The sequence below is a fragment of the Nipponia nippon genome, unplaced genomic scaffold (genome assembly GCF_047370975.1).
Source record: "Nipponia nippon isolate SJK-2023a ecotype South Korea unplaced genomic scaffold, ASM4737097v1 scaffold_7, whole genome shotgun sequence".
NCBI lineage: Eukaryota > Metazoa > Chordata > Aves > Pelecaniformes > Threskiornithidae > Nipponia > Nipponia nippon.
This window is the reverse complement of record NW_028262391.1, coordinates 33035066-33047253: the sequence shown is the minus strand read 5'-3', so window position 1 is coordinate 33047253 and position 12188 is coordinate 33035066. Positions and strand designations below refer to the sequence as shown.

General features: G+C 55.3%; 1 protein-coding gene and 1 long non-coding RNA gene across 2 annotated transcripts; one reads left to right on the top strand and one right to left on the bottom strand.

The window, feature by feature from the left end:
* Nucleotides 1-1720: 1720 nt before the first annotated feature.
* Nucleotides 1721-11865, bottom strand: LOC148050987 (uncharacterized). The gene is made up of 4 exons (XR_015700314.1): nt 11752-11865; nt 3199-3377; nt 2997-3124; nt 1721-1974 (listed from the first exon to the last, which is right to left on the bottom strand). It is a non-coding gene; the product is annotated as an uncharacterized LOC148050987 (long non-coding RNA).
* Nucleotides 6857-8232, top strand: LOC148050988 (metallothionein-1). Its single transcript, XM_087739772.1, has 3 exons — nt 6857-6988; nt 7329-7394; nt 7972-8232. Exons 1-3 carry the CDS (start codon nt 6958-6960, stop codon nt 8064-8066), a joined length of 192 nt encoding a protein of 63 aa, XP_087595898.1. The 5' UTR covers nt 6857-6957; the 3' UTR covers nt 8067-8232.
* Nucleotides 11866-12188: the final 323 nt, after the last annotated feature.

The window sequence follows — 12188 nt, the reverse complement described above, 5'->3', positions numbered from 1 at the left end:
AGGCAGGAATCGTATGTGGCATATTAAAGAGGCTTTTTTTTCCCCCCTTTGTGGATCTGTTTTGGGCAAGCATGGGTCTCAGCGCCAGCCTTGCAGTGGGTCTCCCCTCCTGGGTGCCTGTTTGGATACTGGAGAACAAAGGCAAAGCACTGGCGTGAACTCAGACGGGCAACAGGTTGTTGCTCAAGCCCAACAAATCCTGCTGCCCTCCCAGGGAAAATCCCCAGCTTCCCTCCCAGCAGCACCGAGCATTGCTCTGCCAGGCTCTGCAAACCCGATGGAGCAAAACGGGGAAAAAAACTACACTCAGAGCCCTTTATAGGCTGGTAAAATTGTAAATAGATGAAAATTCCAACTTCTCACTAAATATGTATGATCTGGGCTGAAAATATTATTTTGCATCTCTAATTATGGTATTGGGTTTGGTGTGTCTGCAACATGGTTAAATTACACTGCCTGTTACAGCTGCCACTTTGAAAGATTGAAATCATGACTTTTAGTACTCATTTCCCGTCATTTAAGAGGGCTGTTGTCCATATTATATGTACAGCATCCAGTTCCAAGTTTGGCAACCACCCTGCTCACGTCGCAGCTGTCCAGCTGCACTTGGGACAGGGCTCCTTCCCTTTCCCCACTTCTATAGGAGGGGGAATCCCATATAATACTTGCTGAGCCCCTGGGTATCGCTGCTGCACAGCTGGGGCTGCTGTACGGCCGGGGTCGGTGTGGCTGTACTCAAGTCTCAATATCCAGCAAGAGGTCCTCTCCATCCTCCTTCCTGCGTGACCCCGGAGCTGCTCTGCACCAGCTGAGCAAGGCCATGCCCTATGACCAGTGTTTGCTCTTTTCTAGTTACTGGGGACATATAAATATAGATATATATCAATCATATCATATCATAATATTATATAATATATTGGAGTTGGTCTTGATGATCCTTATGGGTCCCTTCCAACTTGAGATATTCTATGATTCTATTAACATAATTTACTATAATATTATAAATATAATATAATATAATATAATATAATGTAATAATATAATATAATATAATATAATAAAATATAATCAAAACACACTTGGCCCCGGTTGCTGGCTTTCTAGGCAGGTTGCATGGAGAAGCTGGCGGTGACAGCGTAACAGGTACAGGATCATCACCCACCCAGGAGCTGTTTCTTGGCAAAACTTCAAATGTAACCGAAAATTCACAATGCCCTTATCTGCCTGGCAGGGGATCCTCCTGCTTGGTCTCCCCCGGTGAGATGATAAACCCTGAGGAGCACTTAGATACTGAGCTTAGGAAAACATTGGCAAAAATAACCATCCCCAGCCCTCAAGGAGGGGATAATATGGCTGGAGGGAGTGAGGAGGGATGAGCAATTGCATCTGCACACCTAAATACTTCTTAAAATGAAGACTGAGCCTGTCTGAGCAGCAGCAAACCAGCTTTGCTGTCTGCAGGGGCTTTTCTCCTTCCCCATCCCAGGTTTGCTGCCCAAGCTGGAGCAGTCTTTCTGCCTCCATCCCATGCACATCCCTGGGATGGGATGGGAGATGCCTTCGGACGGGGATGGGACGAGCTGCTGTGCCAGATCCTGCCTCCCCCAAGAGCAGCTGCTCTCAGAGGAGGCAGGATCCAGCGCAGTGGCTGCCTGAATCATTCCCAGGATAGACAACCACGATCTCTGGATCTCAGGAGCAGGGCTATGAAGACATCAAGGAAAATATCACATCCTTTTATTTCACGCCTTTATACTGAGGGGGTTGGTGTTTTCTTTGCAAGCTCAGGCAAGTGTCTACTCGACATCCCAGGTGATTACTCATGCCCTCTACTCTTGGCTTCTAATTAGCAACTAAAGGGGAATAAAATAATTAAATATGCCCAAGGTAACGATACTTGGAAACTTCAGGTCACGTTTCAGCCGAGGGAGGCGGCAAGTAGTTGGAGCAGGTGAGTTTGAAGTCTGTGGGAACCTGAAAGATGCAAAAGGGAAGGGAAGATGTAGGGGAAAAAAAAACAAAGAAAAAGAAGAAAATCCAAATTGTACACTGGGAAAGCATTAGTTAAAATGAGTTGTGAGTTAAAACGATGCCTAGAGTTAAGGTGATGCTTAAAGCCTGTCCATGCAGGTGCTAGCAGTGCTGGGCAAGGTGGGGGACACCTGGGGACCCTCATTCCCAGGAGGGTCTGCAGGGATGTGGGGCAGCCCCTGATCCACTGGTACGCTGCTCTCGCAGGTGGGGGACAAAGTAAATTCAAGCCCTTTTATTTCCCAGCCAAAGCTTGGTTGGTCCTCACCCCCTTCCTCCCCTTGGAGGCTGCAATTCTGCCCTCATTAGACCTCGAAGTAATTCCCATTAACATTTATGAGAATTTCATGATCAAAAGAGGAATCAGCCCTTTCATCTTCCAGACGTGCCCAAACACACATCGCCCAGCCCCAAAACCCTGTACCACCAGGTGGGAGCTCCTGCCTTGTGCCGGGGTCCCTTGGGATGCACACCCGAAAAACGGCAGGGAGTTTGCGGGGTCAGGCTCACCCTCCTGGACCCATTTGCAGAGCATCGGTTCAGCATTTCTTCCTTTCCCTTCCCCCTAAGAATAAATAACTAGCAAATCACCACCCTCTCTGCACTGTTTTTTCAAGGGGAAGGTAATATTGATAGCTCGTTTCCAGATAAGAAATACGGAATAAATCTCAAGCGCTTGCCCAGAGCCATAGGACGAGCTGGCAGATGAGCCAGGCTCAGAAACCCGGACTTGGGAGTCCCAGCCTCAGCACAGCCGGCTAGATTGCAAGGCGGCTCCCAAACAGCCCACATCAAAGCGTGCTGCAGGCTTGTGAAAGCATTGCAGTATTGCATGCGGTGCAATTCCTGCTTAATGAAAATCTGCTCATCCCCTTCCCACTGTGAGCGGGCCCTCGCCAAAGGTGTGTTTCTGTTGCTACAGACATGATTGTGGGCTAGCAAAGCCCACCAACGAGGACATTTACCAAGGTAAACGGAGACACGCCATGTCTTTGCCGATAGCTGAGCATCTGGAGAAGCACCAGCTGGGATATATTTTCCCAAAGCTGCAATCAAGGTGCAGGCAGGGGTTTGGCAGGAAAACAGGCAGCTCCTGGGGAAGGAAGGAAAGCAGATGATGGGCTTAGCTCATGTCTGCCACTGAGACCAGAACAAGTCTTTGCTCACCGTTTTCTGGGAAAAAAAAGAAGCCTCCACAGTGTGAGGTCACCCCACCGATCCAGTTTCGCTCCCAAATGGTTTCCAAGGCTTTGCCTATGCACATGGGGAGCGGTTGTGAACAGCTTCCCTGGGGCAGGTGAGGGGTGATTCATCCTCTTCCTCTGCTGCCAAAGGGCTGGCAAGCGCTGGCAAAACAAAACGACATCAGCACCTATTTCCCGTGTTTTAAACGCTTGTTTATCATCAGCAAATAATAACCTGAGATGCTCGCCAAACAAAAGCCAAGCCTGCTTTCTAAGCAATGATCTCTCCCATGGCTTCCTACGGGGTTTCAGCATTTTGAGTGCACTGTGCCTTTGCTGGGTGCTGGGGGGATGCATAAGCCCCCTTATTTTCTCTATTTTGGTTTGAAAGGCTGGTCCCAGGTGGGTTACGGTTCCTTGCATCCCCGACTCTCCTGCCCAGGGTCCAGCACAAGCAGAAGGCAACGGTGAGAGGCAGTGTACCCCCAGGGCCTGTCCCTTGGGGTCTCCGTCCTGTGCCCACACTGATTTTGTAGCTCCCTGGCACCCCTGCCCGTGGTCTGTACCGATTTGAGCCACGGTGCTTTGCCAGCGGAGCCCCGCAACTGCATGGGACATTGTATCTGGGCAAAGGACATGTCACCGAACCTGGCACTGCTCAGGAGGGGATGAAAAGCCCAAGAGCAAGTACTTTGGGGAGACACGTGCCCTTGGAGAGGGGAGAGGTGGATCTGTAGTCGTCTGCAGGGTCCCCTGAAGGTGATGTGCTGGGGTGGCTGCAGAAAATTGCGGGCAGCCGGAGGCAGAAGCAGGTTCATCACGTGCTGCTGCGTGACTGTGGATGACTGGAGCCGCACATCCTTCAGCGGGGAGTCAGGGCAGACCTGTGCCAGGTCACCACCTCCTCGGGAGCCGGCTGCTGCCCCTTCCTCCTTGCCGGCCTGGCACCGGTGCTGAGTCACTGCCTGCCACTGGCACCAGCCCTGGCACCATCCCGTGGCTTTCGATAATCAGCTCTAGGCACCCCAGGTGTCACAGGCGCCTGTCGCAGGGACGGGTGCCTCCACCGCATCTTCCTGAAGGTTGTCAGCCTCCTTCACCTCCTTCCCGGGGAGCCCTGTCCCTGCCATGCCCTGCAGAGCTATTTCCCCAGCTCAGCCATCACCATCCCACCGGGGAGCGTCATCTCCGGCTCTGCCTGGAGCACCGGAGCATCCCACTGAGTCACCCAGGTTAATTTGCCCAGCAGTCTCGGAGTGATTGCCACAAATGTGCCTGGTGACAGAGCCCAGAATCCCATGCAGGGCACACGGCTGCCAAGGGGTATGGCTCTGGCACGGCAAGGGCTGGCAAAAAATTGCCGTGCAGGGATCCTGTCCATTTTGCTCAGCTCTGGGGAGCAGCATCAGGCTTCTTTAAATGATGGGAAACCCCCAGGCTCTCCCAGCAAATGGAGGGCAGGGGCCAGAAGGCAAACTGGGGCTCGCAGGACCTTGTAACGGGGGGTATTTAAGCAGCAGAAAGGTCTCCCCGGGATCCCAGCTCATTGCCCCAGTTACAGGCTGCTCCTGGAGGTGGCCTGGCTGATGCGTGTCCGATTGCCAACCCACTGCTCCAGCCCTATCCCAAATTAATTACAGAACAGACCAGGAGCAAGACAAGACCTCCCAGAGCCCTGACCCCCAGCCCTGCATCACCTGAAGATGCTTTTTTCCTCGTGCAAAGAAAGGAAGGAAACAAGGGAAAAAGGGCTGGGGTCTGAGCTGAGAACAGGTGCTGGAGAGCTTTTCTTCTGCCCCATCCTTGCATGGCAGGGATTACACAGCACAGCTGACATTGTTCTATTCCCCCAGTGTGGGCTTCGCCTTCCTCCCCCTGGGCTGGAGGAGAGGGACCATTTTGGAGGGGCCACCTGTCCCCACATCCCTGGACCACCACCAGCCAGGGCCAGGGACAATCTGCCAACACCCTGGCTTTGCCTGGGTGGCCAAGGATGGCAGGCGGTGCGGGAGGACACAGCGGATGCTGCGGTGGCATTGCTGTTCCCTGTGCATCCATCATGACATGGCTGGAAGCATTTCCCTGGGCATATTCCTGCACCATGGGAGTGCTCAGATGGTTATTTCAGGAGCAGAGCACGTGCCAGACCCCGAGGACATGTCCCCCCTCTGCCGTGACACCCACAGCACAGAGGGCTGTAGCCAGGGCTGGCGGGTGGCCACTTGCACGTGTGTTCCCCAGCACATTTGTGTTTCCCTGCTCCCACGGGAGCGACTGACTCCCTTGGCACGTGCCTGGTCCCTGGCACTGTCCCCACCATCACGCCCCTGTGCATCAGCAGCAGCGTGATGCTCACACGACTGCAGGGCTGGCATTGCCGAGGCACTGACAAGCTGCTGCTGGGGCAGTGGGGGTGAGGAAGGGGCCCGTTGGCTCTGCCTTCCTCAAACTTTTACATACGGATTTCCCACCCTGGCCTGGCTGGGCTGGAGAAGACGCCGAGTTGGGGCGCTGGCACCACTCCCCACCAGGTCATCCAACAAGCTCCCAACATGCCCAGACAGCTGGATGGTAAAAATACTCCCTGGCCCACTGTTTTGGCTGGATTAACATCGCCTCTGACAAACTGCCTTAGCCAGGCACCGTGGCAAAAGCCCAGTCGGAATAAAACCCCAAAGCAAAGGAGTTTCGGAGCATGGGGCAGCTGGGATGGGGGTACCATCGACACTGGGGAGCATACAAAAACACCAGGGACGAGAAGGAAGGATGCTCCACAGCTGGCAATGCCTCCTGGCGATGGGACAGTCCCTCCCCACACCCAAAATCTCAGAAAGCATCATTTTTTTCACGCCTTCCACCCCAAACCCTCACTGCTCTTTTGAGTGGGTGGGTAAAACCTGCCAGAGGAGTTGACCAGGGCGATGGCAGCTCGCCCGCCACCCTCCGCCCCTGCACACCCAGCTGATGGCGCACGGAAATTAATTCAGACGAGTGGGATGGAGCACCCCAGCCGGGAAGGAGACAGGGCCCCTGAGGTGCCATGTATGGCGCCGAGGGGATGTGGGCGCTGCTATCCCGGGGCGCTGGGAGGGCATGGCAGGCTCCGGCCAGTCCAGTCTGGCTTGTTGCTGCTGCCGCTCACGGGGAGGGTGTTGGAGTCACCGGACAGGGTCTGGGGCAGGAACTGCATCCCTGTCCCCTGCACCATGCCAGGTCCCCATCACCCCACTGTGCTGGCTCTGGGAGGAGGGGGCTGAGAGCTCCCAGCACTGGTGGCAGCCCTGGGGTCAATGCACCCCCCTGAGACATCTAGGGGCTCAGCAGCTTGATTTTGGCAAAGGGCCGGGCTGCAGGGGCCTCCCCAGGTGCACCCCCTCAGCCCCTGGGAGCAGACCAGCGCTCCCAAGGCAGGTGCCATCCATGTGATAAGAGCTGGCCATTCTCTGCACCCCCCCAACATCTCAGTGGGGAGCGGTGGCCACCCAGGCAACCCCCCCTGCTGGCCCTGGCACCCCGGTGAGGGGGGACGTGGGAGCCCCAGCTCCTGCCTGGCCGCCCAGGGAGTGAATCAGCAGTGCCCGGGGCAGGTGCCGGGCTGAGCCGTGCGCAGGCTGTGAGGGGCGGAGGTTTTGCACTCGCTCTCGCCCAGCCAAGGATAAATAAGAGGCGGCTGTGAGTCCTGCCAAAGCCGCTCTTCCCATCGCCCAACGCGTCTGACAGCCGGCACCCAGCCCAGGCAGACATGGACTCCCAGGACTGCCCTTGTGCCACGGGTAAGCCAGCGCTTCCCTCCACCTCATCTCTGGGGGGCTGCGGGAGCCGGAGCATCCCGGCGGGACCACTGACGCGCCGGCTTGCCGGCCTCCTCTGCCATCCCCGGTGCTTTCAAACTGGCTGAGCCAGCTGCTGAAATCCTTTCCCAGTGTTGCAGTGTCACACCTGGGGCATCTCACCGGGAAGCAGCTGGGAATGCTGTGACCTCCCCACCAAGAGAGGCTGAAGCCTCAGCCACTGCGGCCCTTGCCCCGGAGCATCCCCGCTGATCCCCAGGGATGTGGGGGTCCCCTCCCACCACCTCCTCTCAACCCTTTTTCTTCTTTTCTCTGGTTTTAGGTGGCACCTGCACCTGCGGGGACAACTGCAAATGCAAAAATTGCAAATGCACATCGTGCAAAAAAGGTAAGGGGGGGGGTCCCCGAGCCCCACAGGGGGGCAGAAACACTAGTGGGGGTTTTCACTACACATCCCTGGACACACTGAATCAAATCAGGCTCAGCATTGCCAGAGTTGAGTTTATTCCTCCCGTATTTTTTTTGCCCCCAAAGGAGCACAGGGTGAATTCCTCCCCTGCCAGGCAATACAAGCCACCCGGTATAACCCAAAACTCAGTGTACTCCTCTCTGGCACCTCAGGCTCAGCACAAGGGCATGCCCCGGGAGGAAACTGGCACGGGGATTTCTTCCGTCTGCTCCTGATACTATCACTCCCGGGCAGAGCTGTGTGCAGGAGGGTTTGCACAGAGAGGGGCTGGGGGGCCCCGGTGAGCCCCTGGGGGTCCTGCACCCTCCTGCTGCCCCCCCAGTGCCAGCCCTGAGTGCAAAAACACCTTGGGAGATGTCACCAGGGATAGGGATGCTGCTAAAAGGGGGGGTCAGTGGGAGGTCTCCAAACCAGCTATCTCCCGTGGGACCCCCCCAAACCCCACCCTGAGACCCCCTCAGGAATGTCCTTGACTTATTTTTCTCCCCCCTCGCAGGCTGCTGCTCCTGCTGCCCGGCGGGATGTGCCAAGTGTGCGCAGGGCTGCGTCTGCAAGGGCCCCCCCTCCGCCAAGTGCAGCTGCTGCAAATAGGGACCCCTGGCTGCACATCTGGGGGTGCTGCACATCTGGGGGGCTGAAGAAGAATAACCTTATTGTGTATGTTGGGGGGGTTTTTTATATATGTTCAGATATCTTTAGTGTTTGTCACTTGTGATGTGTAATAAGCTACCTAAATAAAGTGATGTGTATATAAAGGTCTATAAGGAACCTGGCACTTCTGTTGGACGGGACAGTTTCCCTGGGGAGCAGGAGGGCAGCGTGCTCGGGGGGGGGTCATGGCAAAGAGCCCATGTCTTATTTTTGCTCCTTTCTTCCAATCTTGGCTCTGCGGTCCCCACCAGCAGCTCTGACTCTTGTTTTAACACTTTCCCTGCACAACAAGGTAATTTATAGGGTGTTTTTTTTCCCTGCCCTGTTGTTACCCAAGGGCAAATAGCAAATCCCATGCTCTCTCCACCAGAAATCCTCAGGGCTAATGAGCAGCTTGTTATTACAAGCCTTCACTGACAGCATAATAACCGCTGCAGCCCTGCCCATTTCCAGGGGTAACGTTTCCACGGCAGGTGGGGCGGCGGGGAAACAGGTTTAGTTTTCCTCCTAGCAATTTAGTTGAACTGGCTGGAAGAACCACCCTGCTTATCCCCCCACCACCTCTGCCAGCCTGGCAGGGCGCTTCTGTGGGGAGCCCCAGGTGACCTGGATGCCCGCGATGGAGTGTGATGCCCATGCCAAGGTGCGATGCCTGCAATGGGATGTGATGCCCACGACAGGGTGCAATGCCTGCAATAGGGTGCAGTGCCCACAATGCAGCGCGATGCCCATGACGGGGTGCAATGTGATGTGATGCCTGTGATGGGTTGCAATGCCCACGCCAGGGTGCAATGCCCATGATGGGATGTGATGCCTGCAATGGGTTACAATGCCTGTGCCAGGGTGCAATGTCCATGATGAGTTGCGATGCCCATGATGGGTTGCGATGCCCATGCCAGGGTGTAATATCCGCAGTGGGATGTGATGCCCATGCTGGGGTGTGATGCTCGCCCTGCCCAAGCGTATCCACGCTGCTGCTAGGACGCTGCACCCCAGGTGCCACATGGCACTATGCTGCTTCCGAGAACACACAAGGTGTCCTGCCTGTCCCCACACTCCCCAAATGCAGCCTTTTGTGGCCTCTTTTTAGCTCCAAAACCCTTCCTGACCCATCCAGCCACCGCTGCCAGGACTCAGCCAGGGTTTTGGCATGGCCGAGGATACCCCTGCCCACCAGCTGCTTGCGGTGCCAATGCCCAGGGCATACCCCTTTGCTCCAGCAGGGCTCTTTCCCCAGGGTGTCCCCTGAGATGTCACCATCACCCTACTACTTCTGACGTGCGTGAAGCACGTCCCTACGCCAGCTGAATGTAGGGCAGGGCAGGCATGCCGCAGGCAGGGTGCAGCATCAGCTCTGGAGCATCAAACTAAACTCTATTCTGCAAATAGCAGGGTTATCTTTATTCCTTCCTACCTAGAGAGATATAAGTGCCAGCCATGCAAAAACATTGTTGGTGAGCCCATGTCGTGGTTTAACCCCAGCCAGTAACTAAGCACCACACAGCCGCTCGCTCACTCCCCCCCAGTGGGATGAGGGAGAGAATCAGAAGAGTAAAAGTGAGAAAACTCATGGGTTGAGATGAAGACAGTTTAATAGGTAAAGCAAAAGCCGTGCACACAAGCAAAGCAAAGCAAGGAATTCATTCACTCCTTCCCATCGGCAGGCAGGTGTTCAGCCATCCTCAGGAAAGCAGCGCTCTATCACGCGTAATGGTTACTTGGGAAGACAAACGCCATCACTCCAAACGTCACCCCCTTCCTTCTTCTTCCCCCAGCTTATATACTGAGCATGACATCACATGGTATGGAATAGCCCTTGGGCCAATCTGGGTCAGCCTCCCCTGGCTGTGCTCCCTCCCAGCTTCTTGTGCACCTGGCAGAGCAGGGGAAGCTGAAAAGTCCTTGACTAGAGTAAACTCTACTCAGCAAGAACCAAAACATCAGTGTGTTATCAACATTATTCTCATCCTAAATCCAAAACACAGCACTCTATCAGCTACTAAGAAGAAAATTAACTCTATCCCAGATGAAACTAGGACAGCCCACAACGAGCGTGAAGGAGAGGTTGCTAATGGGATTTATCCCCAAACGTGGTTTAACCAGTGGGGCTGAGCATCCTTCCAGCCTCACTGTCCCTGGTGGGTTTCACAGAATCATAGAATTATGGAATGGTTTGGGTTGGAAGGGACCTTTAAAGGGCATCTAGTCCAACCCCCCTGCAGTGAGCAGGGACATCTTCAACTACATCAGGTTGCTCAGAGCCCCATCCAACCTGACCTTGAATGTTCCCAGGGATGGGGCATCTACCACCTCTCTGGGCAACCTGGTCCAGTGCCTCACCAGCCTCATTGTAAAAAATTTCTTCCTTATATCTAGTCTGAATCTGCCCTCTTTTAGTTTAAAGCCATTGCCCCTTGTCCTATTGCAACAGGCCCTGCTAAAAAGTCTGTCCCCATCTTTCTTAAGTACTGAAAGGCTGCAGTAAGGTCTGCCCGGAGCCTGCTGTTCTCCGGGCTCAACAATCCCAGTTCTCTCAGCCTTTCCTCACAGGAGAGGTGTTCCATCCCTCTGATAATCTTTGTGGCTCTCCTCTGGACCCGCTCCAACAGGTCCATGTTCTTCCTGTGCTGAGGACCCCAGAGCTGGACGCAGTACTGCAGGTGGGGTGTCACCAAAGTGGAGTAGAGGGGCAGAGTCACCTCCCTCGACCCGCTGGCCATGCTGCTTGTGATGCAGCCCAGGATACGGCTGGCTTTCTGGGCTGCAAGTGCACATTGCCGGCTCATGTCCAACTTTTCATCCACCAAGTCCTTCTCCTCTCTCAACCCCTTCATCCCCCAGCTTGTATTAATACCAGGGGTTGCCCCAACCGAGGTGCAGGACCTTGCACTTGGCCTTGTTGAACCTCATGAGGTTTACATGGGCCCACCTCTACAGCTTGTCCAGGTCCCTCTGGATGGCATCCCATCCCTTGGGAGTGTCAACTGCACCACTCAGCGTGGTGTCATCTGCACATTTGTTGAGGGTGCCCTCGATCCCACCACCTATGTGACTGATGAACATATGGAACAGTACTGGTCCCAGTATGGACCCCTCGTCACTGGTCTCCATCCAAACATTGTGCCATTGACCACTACTCTCTGGATCCGACCATCCAGCCAATTCCTCATCCACCAAACAGTCCATCCATCAAATCCATCTCTCTCCAATTTAGAGAGAAGGATGTTGTGGGGGATTCCACCAGATCCCTTGCTTATGCTGGGAAGGGGTTTGCATCAGTCCTGCCCCATGGCTCTTGCCCCTTGCCTGTCCCTGTGCCCCACAGCAGCTATTGGATGCTGTTCCCTGACTGTGTGGGAAGCGGGGGGCAGATCAGGGTCCTGGCAGCTCAGCTCCAAGCACTGAGACCTGTGCTGGGCAGCTGCAGTTCCTCTGCTCGCTTTATGGCTGCTATAAAGTCAGAGTTGGACCTGGCACTCCTCTTACACAGGCACAGCCTTGGGATTAACTGCTCCCTGCCAGCCCCAGGAAATCGGAGTACCAGCAATGACACCAGAAACCCCCCGAGGTCCCCTCTCCCCGCTAGCATCCAGCACGTGCCCTGCACCTCAGCATTTTGCCAAACCTGCGGCTCAGGGGAGATGGCTCAGCCCTCCATGTCTCACTGCAGGGTGACTTCATTGTTCAATGGAAATGCCCCGATTGGGAAACGGCATTTTCCGGGCTCTTTTCCCCTCCCAGCTCCACGCATGGTCCTGTGGGGATTCTGCACTGCCCCTTCCCGCTTGCAGTGACGGGGGGACCGGGAGCCACGTGCCCTGGGATCTGGGACAGCCCCTCTATGTGTGACATGCAGGTTTCCCAGAAATCTGGGAATTCTCCTGCCTCCCCCGCAGCCTCATCGCTGCACACTCACCCCCCGCTTTCTGGTATGGCCCCGTGTCGGGGTGCGTGTCGGGTGGCGGGGGGCTCTCCTTTCTTCAAACAGGGGTGCACCAGAGCCCATCCCTGACGGGAAGCAGGGGGACTGGGCGGCAGCGCTGTGCTGGGGGGTGTCCGAGA